General features: G+C 45.2%; 2 protein-coding genes across 5 annotated transcripts; one reads left to right on the top strand and one right to left on the bottom strand.

Annotated features, from left to right (window-relative positions):
* Nucleotides 1-88: 88 nt before the first annotated feature.
* Nucleotides 89-11,420, bottom strand: STYXL1 (serine/threonine/tyrosine interacting like 1). 4 transcript variants are annotated; one of them, XM_040614512.1, is made up of 9 exons: nt 11,245-11,392; nt 10,163-10,224; nt 9,565-9,691; nt 9,181-9,237; nt 8,101-8,246; nt 6,576-6,724; nt 5,433-5,527; nt 3,286-3,395; nt 89-1,077 (listed from the first exon to the last, which is right to left on the bottom strand). In XM_040614512.1, the coding sequence occupies exons 1-9, from the start codon at nt 11,345-11,347 to the stop codon at nt 946-948; spliced, it is 981 nt and encodes a 326-aa protein (XP_040470446.1). In that variant the 5' UTR covers nt 11,348-11,392; the 3' UTR covers nt 89-945. The 4 variants fall into 4 exon arrangements, with proteins under 4 accessions (XP_040470446.1, XP_040470453.1, XP_040470428.1 ...); XM_040614519.1 differs by having other exon boundaries at nt 6,576-6,721; nt 11,245-11,391; XM_040614494.1 differs by lacking the exons at nt 89-1,077; nt 3,286-3,395; nt 5,433-5,527 and adding an exon at nt 5,534-6,173 and having other exon boundaries at nt 11,245-11,420.
* Nucleotides 11,421-11,527: 107 nt separating this feature from the next.
* Nucleotides 11,528-20,525, top strand: MDH2 (malate dehydrogenase 2). Its single transcript, XM_040614431.1, has 9 exons — nt 11,528-11,660; nt 13,287-13,455; nt 14,229-14,312; nt 15,282-15,391; nt 15,910-16,035; nt 16,699-16,776; nt 18,527-18,626; nt 19,053-19,204; nt 20,220-20,525. Exons 1-9 carry the CDS (start codon nt 11,598-11,600, stop codon nt 20,349-20,351), a joined length of 1,014 nt encoding a protein of 337 aa, XP_040470365.1. The 5' UTR covers nt 11,528-11,597; the 3' UTR covers nt 20,352-20,525.
* The last annotated feature ends 130 nt before the right edge of the window (nt 20,526-20,655 follow it).

Genomic DNA, 20,655 nt, shown 5'->3' with positions numbered 1-20,655 from the left:
CACGCCCAGGGGGCGGGGCGGGGGCGGGGCATCGCCGCCCTCCTGGAGCCTCGTAAACAGCAGCCCGCAATAAGGAGGAATAGGTAAATAAATGAAGAACTGGCAGATTTTTCCCGGGAATTGGGAGCTGGAGGGGCCGGCCCACCGCCAGCACAGGCGGTTCACGGTGGGAAGCCACCAGCAGCACGTGGGGGGCTGGCTGGCCCCGTCCCTGACCCATAGGGGACGATGGAAAATGAACACCCCCCCAGTCAATCCCTAGCACAGAGGGCAAGGAAAGCCCGGGAGCATTTTCTGTAACATTTCATTTTCTGACGTCAATGCGAAGAGTTCACAGCGTGGTAAGAGAGCAGACAGCACTGAGTTGAGCTGTCACGTAACGGATCGATGCTTCAAAATGCCCAGCCACGCCAAGAGGTCCACTTGTTGTATCAGAAGGTGGTGAGTGCCAGGCGAGGTCTTGCTAGATCCGTGGCCGTGCCTGAAGGTCGCTGAGAAAGGCACATGCAGGGTGGAGGGACATTTGCAATGGGGAAACTGTCATCACCTCCCTGTGCTGGAAGCGGGCACAGTCAAACTCTGAATTGACTGTCCCAGGCTATGGACCAACGAACCTTTTCAGAGATAACCCTAATGACTGCCCCGTACCTGGGGTAAAAAGCTCAATAATGTGGTTACGATCCCCTCTGCTTACAAAAGAGACAAGCAGTGTGTAATGGGTCACATCCTGCAGGACTTGCTTTCCCCAAACTTCCACCTTCTACAGCACAGATGAGTTCCCCAAATGACTCCAAAACTTAACCTGAAATAACATGGAGCTAAAGAGGAAAACCTGTCCATTATGCTAAGTTCTTTTTTTCAAACAGCGTTCAAGTAACTTTCTACCGTCACAGTGGTATGGACAGGGAAGCCCCTCTCCCTGCTGGGTGTTCTCTTTGCTACCTGTCAGTAATTTGGTTCAGAGATGTCTGTGATGGTGGTCCCATAGATTTGGGTCTCCCAGTCTGAGAGCTGTTTCACAAAGCCCCGGTGTGGTCTCATGTTCGTTTTGCATTGCAGAACGTAGTCCCAAGCTCTCTGTAAACAGCAAGAAAGCAAATAAATGTTAGGAACTTGAACTGAATCTCAGGTATTTACACAAAGCAGCTACACTTGTAGATGACACAGCTTTGTATTTACTCCCTGTGTTGGACAGCAAGAACCTGGAGATAAGACCTTGGCTACCAAAGCTGAGACCGACTGGATCCAGATGTGAATCTCAGAGAAGACTGTCGCCTTCACACTCTGCTCTGAGGGATACAAGGCCAGCTCAGGCTGCTTTCACTACCTGGCAGGTATCTTGCGTTATTTTACACTGACGGAGCAATGCAGTCCCGGATTTTCTACCCTAAAATGCTATTTCTCCTATGGATGATAAGCAAAGCAGTGAAGATCAGCTATTCACAGGTACGCAACAAAGGTTATCGTGTCTCTGGATTGGTGTGACCTGATATGGCAGAGCAGCTATGACACTCCAGTTATCCCACTGCATTAACGACGGCCACCTTAATTATTTTGTAGTTCCAAGGAATCAGCTAGGAACTCTGTTACGCACAGGGCAGCTCTGCTAGCATTACAGTGCTTTACTCCAGCTGCATCCTTAGGTTTATCCAGTCGTGCTCATCTTCCTCCTTTTAAAATAGACTGCGCCCCACACTTGGAGGATTGCTTAAGCATAATGAGACCAAAGGTTAGAAGATAGTGCTCCATGGGTTTGTTTTTCTAATCTCAGTGATTCTGCATGCTCTGAGGCTGATCTTCCAATATTTATTCCTCTGGGCCCACAGTGTGAGTGTCTGTAGTTTCCCTGAACTCCACAAATCTACTCACATATTGATTACTAATAGGATAGGGGGGCTCCCATCCCAAATCTGCCTTTCTTTTGCAATATCCGCGTCTTTGGAAGCTTTCAAAAATCTTTGCCTAGATTGGCTGAAGGATCACATGGGAATCTGTTGCATTGCTTTGGTCTGCAAGAAACAAACTTGTCTGCCAGGGTAATCCTCTGGGAAAGCTTTGCCCAGCCAACAGTGGGCAAGCACCACCCAGGCCAGCCGCAGCACACCACTGCTGTGTCAGCCTTTTCTCCTGGTTTTTTTTTTGGGGGCACTTCATAAAATGCTGAGACCAAACTGTTGAGACCAACTGAGAGAAACTGCAAGGATCAGCCTTTGACTTTTGCACTGCCACTGCAAGCACCTCCAGTAATGTAGTGTGCAAGTGAATGATTATCAGTGCGCAGGAGCAATCACACCCAGCATTAGTAGAAGAGACAAAATAGTATCTGCAGCCCTGTTGGCACACTCAACCTGAAATTACCCATTGGCACACAGCGACAGTAAGAGATTTCCTCTTATGTTGCAAATGTTTGCACAAAATCAATTAAATGATTAGATACAAGCCCAGCTTCAGTGAAGCTTGGATCAATCCTTTCAAGCTCTCAAACGAAGACACACTTTCCCAACAAGGACAAGATTTTTAAGGAGGATCCTTTCAGTCCCCATGGGAACTAGCCTGCTCTGTGTTAAGCGGGCACCATGAGACACTGCCTACAGCAGCATGATGCCCGTGTGTTGTATGCAAAGGAAAAAGGGGCCTGGCACCAGGGGAGAGGCCACCGGGCTACTGCTCAGCCAGGTCATTCTCAGCTGTCATTCATTATTTTTCATACATTATTCAGAGCTATGGAACAGCATGTATGGCCATCTAACCTGTACATCCCTCCTGGGCTAGTATTATCCCTTTCCAGATATCTCTACAGTAGTACCTGTGGGAGGGGATTGCTTCTGGGGAAATAAAATAGGATTTTGGAAGAAGTCGGTGTTGCTGATGAAGTCAGTGGTGAATCAGAGCCCTGCAAGCACTGGGTTCCAAATTTCCCTGTAACCCCATGGTATTAAGGGATTACTTCAGTAGCTTCCAAATACTCTCTCACATCCAGCAGAACAGAAATACTAAGTCCTGTAACCACAGCTTTATTTTTATAGCCCTGTAGTTAAGGAGGGAAATGCAAGAATGGCATGAGTGCCAGAGTAAGGACTCACTGATCCAAAATCTCACCTAAGCCACCTCCTTTAACAGTATAAAGAAGGTGCAATCTCATATAATTTAATCTGTTACATTATCAAGTGGATAGTCTGTATGAAAGCCCAGATGTCTTTTTCATTACTATAGTAATGAGGTTTCAGGAACAGAAATAAACTGCAGACCCAGCCAGTATCTTTGGGAAATATGACAGTGACATACCTTCAGGGAAAACTGGCAGGAATTCATAAGATAGGCCATGGTTACTGTGCTGCTCCGGCTTATCCCCAGGCTGGAGAACACCAGCACTGCTCCATGATCCAGCTGAGCATCTGAGTAAAGAAATGCCAATCACAAATTAGTGGTCTGGGAAATCAAGCTTCCAGTTGTACAGTCAAGCACTAATTCAGTGATAGCTGACAAGCTAGCAGCCTGAGCGACAGGAACCCTCGTGAACCCTGACAGCAGCAGATGGGCACTGCCAGCTCCCATTTCTGTAAGCATTTGCCTTTCTTAAAAATCCAGAGTTAAAACATGACTATGAAGACCAGAACCAAATGACAATGAGCAATCAATGTTTTATTACAGATCAGTGTCACCTTTACATCAGATAACTGGTCTACCATGACCAATCAGCTGTAATCAGCATCACATCATCTACTTAAACTCTCCAGAAAGGTTTAAAGGTATTGAAATTTCTGATGAACTCAGGTCTACGTGTTCTCCACTCAAGCTGGAGGAATCAGCTCTCAGACTGGAGGGAACTTAAGACTTCAAATCCCTTACCTCTCTGGGGGGATCAACAGCAGAAAGCATGTACATGCCAGCTAGGGTGCTGATTTTATGATGGTTTTATGATGGATACTTTGCAGTGACAATTGCCAAGATGAGCAAACTCGTTCCCTACAAAAGCTAAGCCCAAAGATGCTGTCAGTTGCTCCTAACCACATTAAGCCCGTTATCTATGCCTAGAAGGTTCCATATTTTATTAATAACCTTTTGAATTCTTTCCCTCCCTCTCCAGAGCAGACAGCATGACATGTTTTTAGAATATCAGCAACCGAACGCTCAAATTCATAGGGCAAAGCTCCTTCTTTTACTGTTGTTGAGAGGTTGTGGGGTTTGTTGGGTTTTGATTTTTTTTTTTAAGCACTAAAACAGCGTTTTCTAACTTATTTCTATCGTGAGATACTAGTTCTGTTCTAAGACCTGAACAGAAATAACCTCACTCACATACCTGGCATGAGGATATCCACACTCCCCTCAGAGTACGTGGAGAGCTTTAGTCTAGTGTTCACCCATAACCATTCCAGTTTAAGTAATCTACTCTAGACTGTCAAGTAAACAGTATGCACTTCCACAACTGCTACAGCCAATAAACTTTTACAGTTCATTTTGGAAAATTCCACAAATTGAGGTGAGAAAGAAACTTTCTTCTGAAATACTACTGGGAAAAAAACCTGGGGCAAAATGAAAGGCCAGTAAGTGGAGTTCAGTATTTGAGTTTCAATGCATGCAGATCATGAAATTCAGTTCAGGACTACAAAATTATCTCCTCAAATATTGTTTCCTTCTTTCTTTCTTTCTTTCTTTGTGTCCAGTTGTCATTTCTTATATTGTACTTGGAGTACAAGGTCTGTGGGGACAGGGTGGTCTTTTGCTTCTGCATTTGTACAACACTCAGCAGGGCCTTAGTCTGTGGCAGGTGTTAGTTCCTAAGTGTAATAAAAGATAACGACACAGTTGGACACCATCACAGGATGGAGCTGCGGGAGCTATGTCTGCTATGCTGCTGCAGGCACGGAGCTGAAGACTATGTTTTTTCTTGCCCTCTCTGATGTAATCAGCTGAAGGCAGGTTTATGCTGTCCAACCTGAAAGTCTTCCTAGGCCCTACGGTGGGTCTGCACTGCAAATCACAAAGATTAGCAGCATCTTGTGGTGAGTTCTCTAATGTGTCACACTCTTGTTCAAATAAAGCTCTGGTGGTGGAAGATTTGGGCTGGTAAGAGTCAAAGGGTTGTATTTAAGAACAAAGGAATAGGAGGGAATCCTATGAGGCCCTAGCAGACATCCTGCAGCAAAGCCTTTTCAGATCGTGTAGAAAGCTCACTATTATCAGAGTGAGATATTCCTTACGGTAAGTAGGAACATCAGTCAGACGCCCTGTAAAATCTCCTCTCTGTCCAACAGGCTAGCTAGTAAGACAGCTGTGGTATCCATTAGGGTGTGGGCTTTCTTGGGAGTATACTGATTTTGAAAGATACGACCCTCCTGTCTAAGCTTCCTGTTCACATGAATTGCAGTCACTCCCATCTAATATTCTAGAGTGAGCAAGGTCTCAGGAATTCCAGATCAGGAACAACTCACCTATGAAATGACAAATGGTGGCAAAGGAAGAAAAAAGATCTGCTTCGAGCGAATCTGGAACAGGTATATGGAGGTATTTGCCGCCTTCTGCAAACCTGGAAAAAGAGCACACTGTGACATGGACCAGAGAAGCATGTGTTTGTTGGAGGCAAGCTGATAACTTTGTTTGCTGTTGCATGTGTGAGTTTTTCATCATCATCATCATCATCATTAACATTATGATAAGGGATTTGTTATGGTAAGACACCGAGATGCTTGTAATGCAGAACCAGTTTCATTACTGATTTTTCCATTCCACATGGTATCAGCAGTGATGGTCTTGTCTTAACCTACAGCTTCCTTTATCTGAGAACTAGATGAAGACAGATGAACTGAAAGCAAAGGTGCCTTCACGGCGTGCATGTCAGCAGTTTTGTGGACATAGCCCCCCAGTTCACTTCATGTGTTTTTCTATGACGGCACCCTCCTCCTTCCACAGTCAGAGAACTAATGGAGCAAAACACTGGTGAGGAATTTCCAAAATGTGAAAGCTTGTCATTTAGAGGGCATTGGAAGATTACCCACGGTGCAGAGACCTTTGATGTTTTCCTCTGGAGCCAAAGGCATGAGAAATGTCTGCTGATACATGTCCTGGGGTAGCTAACTGCATTTGTTACTTTGTTTTGGTCACTACCTTGAGAAATGCCACTGGATTTCTCACTGCGTGCAATGGCATTTCCAGATTGAGCTGAATGGTCATGGCTGTAGGTAAGGAAGGAAGACCAACAATGTGAACCATCCATGATTTAGCTTTTACATTGATGTGTTTGTAAGATTTTGCTCTGAAAGCTATTCAGAGATTTTGGCTCTTCCCAAAGGATGGTGGTATGCAATCAACTCAAAATTCCAAAAGCATCTCAATCCTCCTCTCACCCAATCCACCCATGGCATGGTCAAGGGCTGCAGGACCGCATGGCTGCTGTGCTAACTCTGGAGTAGAGGTCGGAAAAATGAGCATGAAATAGCACCTGAATCCGCAGTGAAACACAGAGGTTTCCTTGGAAGTTCACAGGCACTCTGCACATGGGCTCTGGTGCTGTGCCAGCTCACTTTTTTCAAAGACACAAACACCAGCGAGGGTAAACCTTGAACTATTTAACTTACAGTGTCGCAGGCTGTTCAGAGATGTTGACTTGTGCTTTGATCTTCAGATTTCTCTGAATTTGTTGGTCACAGGCCTGCTTGAAATTGCCCATATATAACTTTTCAGGCAGTATTTCTACAGGGTATGGCTGGAAATTGTCTAGTTCCTGCTGGAGAGAAACCATAGGCTCAGTTTAGAGTGTATGTTTACTCCTGTTAACTTGGCAAGTTCTTAAACAAAAGTCATGTGAAGAATTGAACACACACTTAGTCAACAGCTCATGACACATTCTAGCGTAATGATTCATTCAATCACCTGGACTTTCTGTATATTGAAGTTCGCTAGATTTACTGAGAATAATTAACAGCATTGCCATCATTGTAGCATTACTTGAAACAAATCCTAACTAAACAGGAGGCGGCATGTATTATTTTCATTGTCTGGAGGGACTGCAGCATAACTGATTCATTTGATGTTTTCTCCGGTTACTGTTTGCAAGGCTAAATGAAATCATCTGTCACTTGCTGGGCTGCAGGTGCCATGTAAGTGGCACAACATAAATCCACAGCTGCTTCCGGTGTCTGCAGCATGAAGGCTGAAAATAAAAATATACAGGTAACCGACAGTGCCTCTACATTCCTGGCCGAGACTTGGCTAACATTACAGCAGAACAAAGCAACAGCCTAACAATTTAAAGCAACAGAGAACAACAGCTTAAACTTAGAGGCAAGGAGCTACTCTGTGTCCAACTGAATTTGATGGGGAAGTTCAGCAGTTTGCCACCCTTCATGAAGAAGCACAAAGTGATCTGATTGTTTCTCCTGTGCTGTAGCATCCCACAGGTTAGCACCTTGTCGTGGGCTATTTCATGTGAACCAGAAGTGAATAGGAACAATGGAAACAAAAGACAGGTTGTAATGACATGCTCTCTGCTGTCCAGCACCCTCTAAGTCTGCCCTGCCTCAGGTCCTAGATGTCAAAAAAGGTAATTATTTCTCATGAGCTAAATAGATCAACGTTTGCATGTGAAACCAAACAATTAGGATACCAGTGCTCTAGGTTTTTATGGGTCTGTGGAAAAAACGCGCCAGCACTTGCTTTGTGACCCTTCCGGATGAAAAGCTTTATAGACACGGAACACAGCGCTTGATAGGAATTGTACTTCTGTCTGAAAACATTTACTGTGTACCATCCCAGATAACCACGTGTGAGAGAGGAACCTGCTTCTTTTTGTCATTTGCTATTGTTTGTTTAGTTATCTCTACTCTCCAGTAGGCCAGTTTCAGGGTTATTGGAGAAACCTTCCCAGGTTGTTTTCATGAGCTTTCTTTCATGCAATAGAAGAGGAAAAAAAGGCCGAGTGTGGCTGTAAAAGAATTAGTGGTGAGGCTCAGGGCATGCACCGTAACTCAAATTACATTTAATTCCTTTGTTTGAAATTACTATGGTATCAGCTTTACAACACCATTTAACTTGAATTCATTAGCCATCATCAGCTGAACATGAATGCTAATGTCTTCTACTTGCAAAGTAGTCTCATCTCACCTGAGGCATCCACAATATCTTCTGAGTACTCAGAAAATGATAGCAAGCTGAAAAACGCTTGTATCCTCCCCTCAGGATGAGCACAGGATGGCGGGTGAACTGCTCTAAGGCTCTGGCATGCTGGATGGCACTTCCTTCCTCAGCATCTGAGATGAAAAAGCGATTTGCCAGGGCAGGTTTAGAGTGCCTGCATCAGCACCAGGGATTACATTTGTCCCACTGACACAGACAGCAAATTCCTTTTCATTTCATCTAATGGTCTGTAGAAAGCCTTGTTAAAAGCTATTTACTCTTTTAACTCTTGCTGCAGGTCAGTAACAGGGCATGCTGCTTTTCACCTCTTGTCCTGATCTTTTATTTCTCTCCTGGTTTCTTTTGTAGGTCTAGATAAAGTTCCCCCCCCTCCCCCAATTATTCTTTGGGAAATGCTTGTAACAAGTTCCCATAATAGAGAAGTATTATTAATTTAAATCTAATAACCTTAATTTTATGGAGGCTTTTTTTAGTCTGCTTTAGGCCAAGGGGGAAAGAAGGAGGTATCTTGAATAAATTTTCACAAGTGTTTTAAACACTCCCCTCAGTGAAGTAAATTACCTGAGATGGCTGCTCCCCCTCCTTCTCCCAAGGGATCCAGCCTGCTTGCCTCTAGCTCTGTCTGTTTTAGAAACAGATCAGCACAATAGAAACTCACTTCTGATTCTTCATACCTTCCCTTTCTACTGTCTCATCACGGAGCATTTACAAATGTGCTTGCTTTATTCATTCCCCTTATATTCCCAGATATTTTTTTAATAAAATTATGTAAATCTTTCCTAAAACTATAGTAGCCTTTATAAAGGTAATACAAGCTGAGCAAATACACTGAAGTGGTTCTGCACACAGCAGAACTCCTTGCCAAAGGATGCGTGAAAGCTACAAATTTCCATGGTTCAAGGAACACTGAACAATTACATGGAAAAGTTTCCAGCTCTTCACATTTCTTGGTGAACTCCATCAAATCACCACCCCCATTAAAGCTAAGTCTTTTCAAATATGATATTGTGAAAGCCTTTTATAACCCTCAAAGAAGGAAGTACTCACTCTGGGAACATACGGAACTTGAGTCAGTGTTTTCAGTCTCCAAAGAAGGACTGCTCCCTACAAAGCAATTGTTGGACAAGCCAAATCTCAGTGAAATGCAGGAAAAAAAAGAACCCATTCCTCACAGAAGACAAGGAGCTTCAAAGGGATCAGTTCACAGATAGGAAACCAAGTCTGCCAGGAAACTTTGAAATAATATGTAGATTTTTGAAGCCTAAGAACATATGCAAGAGAGTGAAAAACCAGAGGCGTAGCACAGATGTTCATTTTTCAAATACAACTGGGTAAATTTGCATCTCTCACAATAAGCTCATAAAATTAAATGAGGAAGGGGAAGAATGAATATCTGGCAGTGAGGTCTTGACTGCCATGGGTCATATATACCTTTTTCTTTCTCCTCTTCCTCACAGTCACAGCAATCCAAAGAGCTGGTCTCACAGTCATACACCACGCAATATCTGACACACCGCAGCTCCTCTGAATCCGGTACCAGATACTCCCCCGTGGGACTCTATCAGAAATCACAGAGGAATTCTATCAAAAGCACAGCTCCACCCTTTTCATGTGGCATCAACACTACCACCAGCATCTTGCAAGTCACTATTGCACAGCTATGGGATGGGTTTGGGGCTACGTCTGCACTTGACACTGAAAGACACAGTTAGAATTCAGAAATGATGCAAACTACGCCGGATTGCTTCATCAGCTGCGGCGGTAAAAACGCCAGCACTGTCCTTTGTGAGACAAGGCTACAATATGTTAGTTCTTGTGCAATATTTTTCCTGATACACAGCTCCTATTTGCCAATCCTTTGGGCTACTGAAGCCACCTTTGCTTTCACATCCCCCCAGTGGCAGAAATGGAATGTGGCTGACACAGACAAGGGAGAGGCTGAGACAGTTCCCGCGGGTTATAGACCAATTTTGGCTTCCTGCTAATCGCTAAATCCCGAGATAGTTTACACAAACAGTAATCCCCTCACCTGTTCAATCCTGCGTGCTGTAATAATATGGCTCTCGTTGTATTCATGCTGAGTACGGGCATCTGAAAAAAACAACCAAGACAGAGCAACTGGCTTATTTAAAGGCACTGACATCAACCAGACAAAGAGATTCTGGTTTTTTAGATGAGACTTTCTGATGCAGATATAATGAATGCCACTACTGATATGAGTCTGTGTGTAACACCAAGTGATGCCAGCAGCTTCAGTCCTGCGTACAGCACTACCAAGTGTGGTACTGCAGTGTTCACAGCGCCAGTCCCATGCTCTGTTCTGCTCTGCCCTGTGGTGTATCCTGGCCCCCATGCACTGCGCCTTCTCTGACCTCCCAGCATCCAGCACCTCTGCCTCTGTGCTGCCCCAGAGACAAAGAAAGGAGCACCAGAGAGACCCCAATCCCACTCCCAAACTGGCTGACTCCCTCGCCAAAGCATTTAATAATATTGCAGTATCAGGCACCCTGTTGGGGGGTATTTGCACTATGCAAGATGCAAATGCTTATCAGCAATCTTTGCGATCATCAAGAAATCTTGTCCACCTATAAATCCTTTGGGAGCAGCAGGGTAGAGTGTGTATCCCTGGGATGGATCAGAGCAGGAAGAGGTGGACATGATGACAGTCCTGGGTCATGGCACCTGGAATAGGATGGGAAAAATGCCCCAGCAGCAAGGCCCCAGTAATTACAAGAAGCAATGTGTGCTCTTCCCCATTCACCGGAGATCACAAACCCTATTTCCTCAGGAAGCCTGCCCAGGCCAGAGCATGGTGCCTAGCTGCAGGCAGGGCCAGGCAGCAGGCAAGGCCAGAGCCAGGTAGTAGGCTGGGCCTGGTAGCAGGCAGGGCCAGGCAGCAGGCAGAGCCAGGGCCAGGCAAGAAAGCAGGGCCTAGCAGCAGGGAGGGCCAGAGGCAGGTAGCAGGCAGGGCCTAGCATCAGGCAGGGCCCGGGCCCGGCAGCAGGCAGCAGGCAGGCCCGGGCCCAGCAGCAGGCAGGCCCGGGCCCGGCAGCAGGCAGCAGGCAGCAGGCAAGCCCAGGCCCGGCAGCAGGCCTCCCGCTGCGGGCTCACCCAGCAGGCACAGGTAGTTGGCCTCCGCCAGCCGGGACACCCGCCGCTTCTGGTTGAGGATGTTGTAGAGGCAGTGGGGCTCGCAGAGAGCGATTCCCGCCATCTCGCACCAACACGCGACCGGGCGACTGTCGCCGACTGTCGTTTCAGTCGCCTCGCCCCGTCACCTTGGCGACGGTAGCGCGCGGCCCGCCCGGTTGCTAGGGAGCGACGCCTCTGCGGGTGACGGTATCCCCAGATCTCGCGAGGCTTCCCTCCCCCCACCCGCCGCAGGAAGTCTCGCGAGAGCGGCGGGCGGTCCCGCGCAAGCGCCGCGCCGTGGAGGTCGTTGGAGTCACCGGAGCTACCGCGCCATGCTGTCCCGCCTCGCCCGTCCCGCCGCGGCCCTCCGCCGGGGCCTCGCCACCACCGCCCAGGTACATCCCGCCGGCGCAGGGCCCGCACCCCCTCGGGGCCGGGGTCGAGCCCAGGCCCTCCGCTGTGAGGGGGCGGCCTCGACCCTGCGGCGTGCGGCGGGGAGCTGTGAGGGGGGGGGCCCAGCTGTGAGGGGTGGGGGAGCTGTGCGGGGGGGCCCAGGCGCCGTGGTGGCCGGTGCGGCCTTCAACCTTCCTCCTGCCTTCCTCCAGACCAGGCCTGACCTGGCTGGCCAGGTTTGTTGGTCCTAGACAAATCTGGCTTTCTGGTGGTATGTAACAGGTGATGCGCAAATTTGTTGCTCCTTTCCTCTGACAAAAATGTATCCCTGCTTTCAAAATACATTAAGAATTAAATCTGGCACCTGGGAGTTTAACGCTAATCCTTAATATGCTGAAATCCATTGCGTGTGATTCTTGATACCAGGAGAGGACTGCTGCTGTGTGGTATGTAGAGACCAGCCTCTCTTCTAACCTAAACAGCTCCCAGTGGCATATGAGAGAACAGTTATTATATCTACAAAGGTATGCTCTACAAGACAGGCTTCTGTAATTATTTTGATAGGAATTGTATTTATTAGCAGTGAGGTTTTGACCTCATGGTATCAGACTCAGTCATAAATACAGGGCATAGCAGTGATTTGAATGGTAGACTTCGCGTCCCCTTGGAGAATTTTATGCTAAATTACGTTTCTTGCAATAGCAAGAAAACTGAGCTGAGGTTAGGCTGATCTAGCTCCTGGGTAGATTATTTGTTGTCATAGCATAATAATTAAGCTGTTCATGTGGGGACTTGGGGCTATTATGGCTTTATCTGGCAAGGCAGTGTGATAGAGAATGCCCTCATCAGCAGTAATTGTATTGCCTCATTACATCTCTGCAGTAGTCTCTGGTTCTCCATCACTTTGGCAAAACACTGCATTTTAAGATTGTTCTGGACTCTGAAATTAGCTTTCCTCTCACCTAGTGACACTTGCCTAAAAAACAGGAGCACAGGCATTTTCAAGAGAAATAGCTTAATTCCACTGAGCGTGTTAAATTGGTTCACCAGGGCAACAGAGTTGATTTTGCTTGCTTCTCAGCCCCTTTTGATCAAAGCTGGAAATTACAGTCACTTAATGTTCTCAGGCCTCAGTCTGGAGTCAGCTGCAGGCACTATTTTGAATTTATTTCAGGCATACGCATTTTCTTCACATATGTACAATGGCTATTATGTTTATTGTAGTCCATTAAATGTATTGATTTCAAATGGGAAGGCATGTTTTTTGATACTGGCAATGAAAACTATAAAAAATGCAAACCGGATTTTGCTTTAGCTCAGACCTAGGTCCCCAGGGTAGCAGGTATTAGTGTCAGGCAGACATTTCTATTTGAGCTTCAGATCACAAAATAACATTTTCCTCTAACTTACAATACAGTAATGAACCTGAAGGATCTTTGGGAGGCTGTTGTGATGATCGCTTTCTGTGGGCTTAGGCAATCAAGTTTGCATAGTGCTTGATAAAAAAATTGAGAAATAGAGCTAAAAGTAAAGAAAGTGTGGTGAAATTCCCAAGGTCACTGCTGCACTAACTACCAGCACATCTCTATAATGTGTCTTTTCTTCTTCTTTTTCCTTTTTTCCCTCAGAACAATGCCAAGGTAGCAGTGCTGGGGGCCTCGGGAGGCATTGGCCAGCCTCTCTCCCTTCTCCTGAAGAACAGCCCACTGGTGAGCAGGCTCAGCCTTTATGATATCGCTCACACTCCAGGCGTTGCAGCTGACCTCAGCCACATTGAGACAAGAGCAAATGTTAAAGGTACTGTGAGCTGCTGGAAATTGTGTTCTGAAGGGATCCTCTTGGGTGTCTCTGGCACCTGGCGATGCTCATTGCTTGTGAAAGGGAATCTTTACATCATCCTGAAGCCTAGTATCAGTTTAAGTAGCTTTTTCTCAAGTGGTGTATGACTAATTAAGATTGATCTGATTAGATTGGTATGTATGGAGATGAAAATGGTCTGTGGTTGCACTGTTGAAGGGGATTTCCTCATAACTGGCAGGAAGTGTTCAGTAGAACAGTCTTGGAAAAAAGCCTGAGCATTGACTTTGAAAGTTTGACTACAAATAGACTTAACACTGTCTGGGTGTCTACCTGAATTCTGTGTGCTTCTTTTTTAAAGGGACAGCTGTCAAGTTTTGATCAAATCAAAACTTAAATCTGCTGAACTTTGTTTTATCTGAAGATCACCAAGAGGCTGCATTTTACCTGAATTTGCCTATCTGCAGTTCTTTGGGGGTACTGACTGTAGTGCCAATCTAGGGTTTTTAGAGAGTCAATCCACATAGCAGGAGAAACTGTTGGGTTTTGAAACAGGTGAATGTGAGACTCTCACCATTCTTGTTCTGTAGGTTTTGAAACAAGGATAAAATATAAAATAGGATCCATCCATAAGGTATTTCTTTGCTTTTCTGCATGTCTGAGTCGAAAGCTAAATGACAAAAGGAATTGGTGCCTATGGGTGTAATTTTGTACTTTGAAGTGTCAAATATGTAACTGACAAAAACATAATATGTGAATGTCTTCTATTTCAGGCTTCCTGGGACCTGAGCAGTTGCCAGAATGTCTCAAGGGCTGTAATGTTGTAGTTATTCCTGCAGGAGTCCCTAGAAAACCAGGTGTGTTCTTTTTGTTAAAAAGCCCCACAGCTTCATTGAAACGTGTCTGTGCAGTACCATTACTCAAATGGAGCTGTATCTGGTGCTTCGTGGTATTGTTGGCTTGGGATGTTAATGACACTGACCTAGAGCTTGTTGTAGTATCAGGCAACTCATTCAGCCTCTTAGATTGTCACTTGTAAAATGGGAAGAATTGATTTCTGGAGGCCCAGTGTAGGGGTGAGGTGGAAAGACTTTTCATGCAGGTGATCCTGAATCTCCCTTAGTGTTCCTTGCCCAGAGCAATGCTATAGTAAAAAAAGCAAAATAGTTCTTTGTTTCATTTCTCAGCAGAATAGAATTAATCCATTTGTTTTGCATTAATTGTGTGATAACTTCTCAGGGTGTCTTTGAATGAATGCTGTTAAGCCTTCCTAGAATGTCTATGACATGCTCCATTTCTACTCTGCTTTTCAGTATTCTGTTAGCAATGTAAAAAATTCTAGACTTCAATACTTAGCTCTTCCTAATTCTTAATTTTTCATGGTTAAAGTAGTTGCTGCATCAGAAATGAGGTGGCACTATACGCAACTAGCAGTAGTTTACACAGCAGTTGGTGTTCAGACTGTAGCTGTGGAGAATATTTCAGAGGGGGAAGAGAATTCGTCTTAGGAACAATTATGCTGCTCCGAGCACCACTGGTATACTGGTGTGGGTCCCTATGGTCAGGCTGCCTAGGTAAAAAACGTTCTGACAGCTGATAGCTGGGCTGGTTGCTCCTGGAAAGGGCTGATCTATCTAGAAGGGCAATAATAATTTGTTAGTGAAAGGAGTTAATTTAGTACTGCAACTGGAGTGTTTTCTCTTGATACATGAAACCAGAAGCTGATGTGTATCTGTCCAGAGCAGAATATTGGTTTTGGTTGGGTTGCTTGCCCATTAACGAGTATATTCTGGGTAGCTTAAAATGTTTTCCTTGATGTGGTTTAGGTATGACCCGTGATGACCTGTTCAACACCAATGCTAGCATTGTTGCTACTTTGACAACGGCCTGTGCAAAGCACTGTCCGGAAGCCATGATCTGTATTATTTCTAACCCGGTAAGCATTTTCTGGAGACCTTGAAAATGTAGAGGGGAAAAACCAACATCAATGCTGAGAATACCAGAGTAAACTCAGTTCCTATTAGTTTTGACCAGTATCTTTAAGATCTGCAGTGTATTTGCAGAAATGAACTGTAAGCCTGGTTCTACTAATCCATTTTTCTTGGCTATATTTAAGTCAGAAAACTTGGATGTAAGTGCTTAATATCACACACCTCTGTGACTATGGTTATAATACATGCTGGTGTGTTAGCTGGAATAGAAATCACTAAGGGAGGAGGAACCTTTGTAACTTGAATCAACAAATTTATTATCTTAATGGTTATTTAAAATGTGTGGGTTTTATTCCAGCCTGACTGTAAATAGCTCTTCAATTTAGGAATTAAAGTAATTGGCTGCAGTTGACTTGAAGCTGGAAATAAATATACTTTGTGTTGTTTACTGGCCTGTTCAGTTCATGCATTGGCTTCATTATTATACTGATTTTAATGAATGCTTGCCTGTTCTTGCTTATAGGTAAATTCAACCATCCCAATAACTTCAGAAGTCTTCAAGAAGCATGGTGTGTATAATCCAAACAGAATCTTTGGTGTTACAACGCTGGACATTGTCAGAGCAAATACTTTTGTGGCTGAACTAAAGGTAGGTCATAGTAACAGATGCTGGGGGAAGAATACTGCCTGCTTCAGTCATCAGATCTGTCAAAAATGCTTTTAAAATCACTGCAGAGCGCCAAAGGAGCTCAGGTTTCTGTGGAGCTAGAGGCGAAGGCAACGATTCCCTGTTTCCATTCTCTAGAGGAGCCTGGGGATAGGGTTTCTTGCAAAATGTGGTTCAAGAGACTCTGACCTTTCCTTTTCACAGCTGTCCCCTGTGAGCAAGCTACATGTTTGCCTTAGTTCTGTTGGCATTTTCAACCCTGCTGGTGCAAGCAGAGGGTTGAATTGTAGTATGTATTTGCATACTGTCTGTGCTGCATATTACAGGATGTTCTGCACTGTATCAGGAAGTGTAACAGGCCACTGCTCGTAATAGCCCTGGTGGATTTTGTCCTTGTGCTGTTATTTATCTGAACTTGCATTAATAATACCTTGTGACTGTCTAAAGTTATCAGAGTAACCTGGCGTTTAACTGTTTAGATCTGGCTTTGTCCCTGGAGTATAGCTGTCTCTGAAACTCCTGCTCTGTGGAGCACTGGATTATAGATTTGGCCAGATACCCAGGGCAGGAAATGAAGCGTGTTGTTTTTAAATGTTTTTCTTGTCCATGTGCTTCAGAAGCTGGAAAGTTTGACGTTTCTCTTAGGGCTTAGATCCAGCTCGAGTAAGTGTTCCGGTTGTTGGTGGCCATGCTGGGAAGACTATCATCCCTCTGATCTCTCAGGTAAGTCATAGTTACTGCTCTCTGTGGCAATAACACTCAACAGTGCCTTAGAGTTGATGTAGAATGCCTTTATGATGGTGTGTAATGTGCTAAGATACAGCAGAGACAGTCTCCCCTGCTCTTGTGGCTGCTTTCATCCTGAGATAAGGTACAGAGTACTGGAAGGCAATGAGCTAAATCTGAACTCCTCTGGGTGATTTAAATAGTTCCAGCCTTTCTCCTCTAAAGGAGTTTGGGATCAGAACTGTGTAGTGTGGTGTGGGTTTTCAGATGTCTTGACACAGTGTTTTTGGGTTTGTTTGTGTTTTTTTGTTTTTTTCTATGGCAGGTATTTCATGATATGAATACCTTGCTTCAACAGGAAATTGGATTTGATTTTTGCTGTGGTGGAGTAGAAACACCACTTCAACATGCAGCATTGACATGAAGAGGCATAACTCAAGCTGTGTGGGGCGGCCTGCTTCAGTAATGGCTGGTAGTCAGGGAGAGGCTCCCTTCATGCGGCTAAGCCAGAATGAAATGCACTTCTAAAGCAGGCTGCAGCTTCCCCCTGTGCTCGGCACTGGTGAGGCCACACCTTGAATACTGTGTTTGGTTTTGGGCCCCTCACTACAAGAAAAACATTGAGGTGCTGGAGCGTGTCCAGAGATGGGCAACAGAGCTGGTGAAGGGTCTGGAGCACCAGTCTTTGAGGAGCGGCTGGGGAAACTGGGGATGTTTAGCCTGGAGAAAAGGAGGCCCAGGGGGACCATATCACCCTCTACAACTACTTGAAAGGAGGTTGCAGACAGGTGGGTGTTGGTCCCTTCTCCCAGATAACAAGAGATGGGACAAGAGGAAATGGCCTCAAGTTGTGCCAGGGGAAATTTAGGTTGGATATTAGGAAAAATTTCTTCACTGAAAGGGTGGCCAAGCATTGGAACAGGCTGCCTAGGGACGTGGTGGAATCGCTGTCCCTGGAGGCATTTAAAAAACATGTAGAAGCGGAGCTTAGCAACATGGTTTGGTGATAGACTTGGCAGTCCTGGGTTAACGGTTGGGCTTGATGATCTTAAAGGTCTTTTCCAACCTCAGTGATTCTATGACTCATGAGGGAGATGGCTAGGATACGGCCGAGGAGCGATCTGCGAGAAAGGAGGGGGAGAAGGCTTTCCTTTAAGTGGGGAGTAAAGTGTCCTTCTCTGAAGGTCTTAGGGAATAAGAGCAAGGACTTTGGAGCAGCTGAATGCTGAGAAGGTGCTTTTGTTAAGCAGTCGGTCAGGACACACATAGCTGTGCTTAATGTATGTGCGTAGCTGTAGCTGAAGGTTCCGTAACTTCCTAAATACCGCTGGCAGACTGGGTCCTTCATAATACTCTCCACTTCCATAATGCCACAGTGACCCAGATATTTATAAGGTGGCTTTTTGAAATGCCTAAGGCCTGTTATGTGCTTGGAGGGCATCTGTCTAGTGCAGAAGACTACACAGTAGCGTGTAACCATGGCAAGCCCTGGTTTTGCTATCAAGCTGCAGTTTGTCCTTGGCCAAGCCAGGCCTAGCTATGCTCCTGTTACAGTCCACACAATAGTCAGCAGCCTTGGTGGGTGTTTGCAGCTGGTCAGTGTCACAATCTGTGAGCTGGGGTTAACTGATTTTCCCAGTTGAGAGCTGTAACAACTGTAATGGCTCACAAAGCGTCGTCTGGGTGGCTTTATGCTAAATCTGGAGAGGTCCTGGTATTTGATAGTAACTTCTTTTTTCTAATCTAGTGCACACCAAAAGTGGACTTTCCTCAGGATCAACTGGAGAAGCTTACAGGGAGAATTCAGGAGGCTGGCACTGAAGTTGTTAAAGCTAAAGCAGGAGCAGGTTGGTTCTTGACTGCAGTTTGGCTGGCTGAATGGGTGCAGTCCTCTTCAGTTTAATCTTACTTAAACTGCAGTGGAGAATTATGAACTGCTGATTACAAATCTAGCTGCTTTGCCATGCCAGCAGCTGCTTGAACTGTGATACCAGAAGCAGCTCAGTATGTAGGTAAGACTAAACGTTAACTGATCCCATGCCATGTCTGGCTTTAAAAAGAATCCTTTTCTGTCAAATTAAGCTGTTTCTTCCTATAAATGGTCAACCAAATAGCATGTATCTGGCCAGAAGCTGCTGCTTTATCCGACTGGCTGTGAGCTTGAAGTCAATGACACTGCAGCTCTGTAAACGTATCAGTATGGAAGCCTTTGATGCTAAAGTATGTACCAAATTTCAACATGATCTGTTCTAAAAGTGATGTAACTTTTACAGGATCTGCCACCTTGTCTATGGCCTATGCTGGTGCTCGATTTGTGTTCTCTCTGGTGGATGCGATGAATGGAAAGGAAGGGGTTATTGAATGTGCCTTTGTTCGATCGGAAGAGACCGAGAGCCCATACTTCTCTACACCTCTGCTACTGGGAGTATGTACTTTAAATGATGGGGCTTATAAACAGCAGCTACTGATTTAGTTTTGTGGTTTGTACTCAGTGATTTCAATTTGGTCTGATGCTAGGAATCACTGAAGGTAACAGCTGAGCGTACCTCTTAGACTTCTTGAATGTTTTTGGGTATGGTACTTCAGCATATACCTCATGCTTGACAGGGATGCTGCTGCTTTTATCTGCTCTTAGCCTGTGGGTCACTGAGTAACCAGAGATTCAGACTTGGCTTAAGAGATCACGCTTGCCTCAAGTCAGTGCCTGTTTATGAAGGGCTTTCATATGATTAACCAGAGTCGGCAATCCTGTCTCCTCGGCTTGATCTGCTGCAAGTAAATCCCTCAGAAATTGAGGCACATCGGGAACTGCAGCATGGATTAGGATTAATAGATTGCTTTCAAGACCTCTATTGAACTTTGAAAGAAGTGTTCCTTTTGTCACCCTTCCCCTGCGGCTGGAGTGAAAAACAAGGATGCTGCAGCCCTGTTGTAGCTGCTGGGGTGCGAAGGGTGGTGTGTGCTGTCTGAGGTGCTGGTTGGTGAGGGAATGGAAGGAGAGGGGGTATGAAGGGGGAGCAGTTTACATGTAGGCACGAGGTCTTGAAAACCTAGGAGTGCAATCTGAAGCAGTTTCAGATTGCAAGCCAAGGGTTTACGCCGGGGGAGAGATTCTCTTGCCAAATGGTGGGTTTGAAGATAGGGAGAGGCATGAAGAAGCAGTTGATATCAGTCTTCTCTTGAAGGAGCCGATGGGCTAGCTTCAGGTTTCACACTTGTGAACAGTGAATGAGAAGTTTGTGAAGGCTGTAGAAGTTGCTGCAGGTAATAATGAGGCTCTTTAGCCTTGCTGGGAAGCACAGCGCAGGGTTAGCAGGCTAGAGATGACAGAGGTCCCAGGCAGGGTCTCCATCTCAGCTGGATAATACTTAATCAGAGGTGTTAAGTTACTCTCCAGGTCGTTCAATGAATGGTTAATCCTTAAATCCTCTTTCCCTCAGAAAAATGGAATTGAGAAGAACCTAGGTATTGGCAAGATCTCCCCCTTTGAAGAGAAGATGGTTGCTGAGGCCATGTCTGAGCTGAAGGCTTCTATTAAGAAAGGAGAGGAATTTGCGAAGAACTTCAAGTGAAGAGTTGATGACTGAGAGGAATTAACAACTTCCTTAATTTATTAAGGCATCATGTCACTTTATGACTTCTGATTCAGAGCTCATGCTTTGATTGAAGTCTGTCTGTACTAGCTTAATGATTGTTGCCAGCGCAGAGTCTAATCATTAATAAAATGACCTCATTTTTTCAGTGTACCATCTGGAATTGTCCTGATGTGCTTGTCTTTTAAAGGTAGATGCCATAGGTCTCTGAACGGTTATCTGTTTTTGTAGGGCTGAAATAGCCTCTTAAAAGTGGACGAACCGATTACTCTCAGCTCTGCTG

Source organism: Falco naumanni, chromosome 1, assembly GCF_017639655.2.
Source record: "Falco naumanni isolate bFalNau1 chromosome 1, bFalNau1.pat, whole genome shotgun sequence".
In the NCBI taxonomy this organism is placed as follows: Eukaryota; Metazoa; Chordata; class Aves; order Falconiformes; family Falconidae; genus Falco; species Falco naumanni.
This window is presented reverse-complemented; position numbering and strand designations above follow the sequence as displayed.

What these genes read in the sequence shown, in the direction of transcription:
- MDH2 (XM_040614431.1), top strand. Translation starts at nt 11,598, where the DNA reads ATGCTGTCCCGCCTCGCCCGTCCCGCCGCGGCCCTCCGCCGGGGCCTC. An exon ending in TAAAGCTAAAGCAGGAGCAG is followed by an intron (nt 18,627 to 19,052) that starts GTTGGTTCTTGA and finishes TAACTTTTACAG; the next exon opens with GATCTGCCACCTTGTCTATG. An exon ending in CTACACCTCTGCTACTGGGA is followed by an intron (nt 19,205 to 20,219) that starts GTATGTACTTTA and finishes TCTTTCCCTCAG; the next exon opens with AAAAATGGAATTGAGAAGAA.
- STYXL1 (XM_040614494.1), bottom strand. Translation starts at nt 11,347, where the DNA reads ATGGCGGGAATCGCTCTCTGCGAGCCCCACTGCCTCTACAACATCCTC. An exon ending in CAACTACCTGTGCCTGCTGG is followed by an intron (nt 10,225 to 11,244) that starts GTGAGCCCGCAG and finishes TGTTTTTTTCAG; the next exon opens with ATGCCCGTACTCAGCATGAA. An exon ending in CAGCACGCAGGATTGAACAG is followed by an intron (nt 9,692 to 10,162) that starts GTGAGGGGATTA and finishes GATTTCTGATAG; the next exon opens with AGTCCCACGGGGGAGTATCT.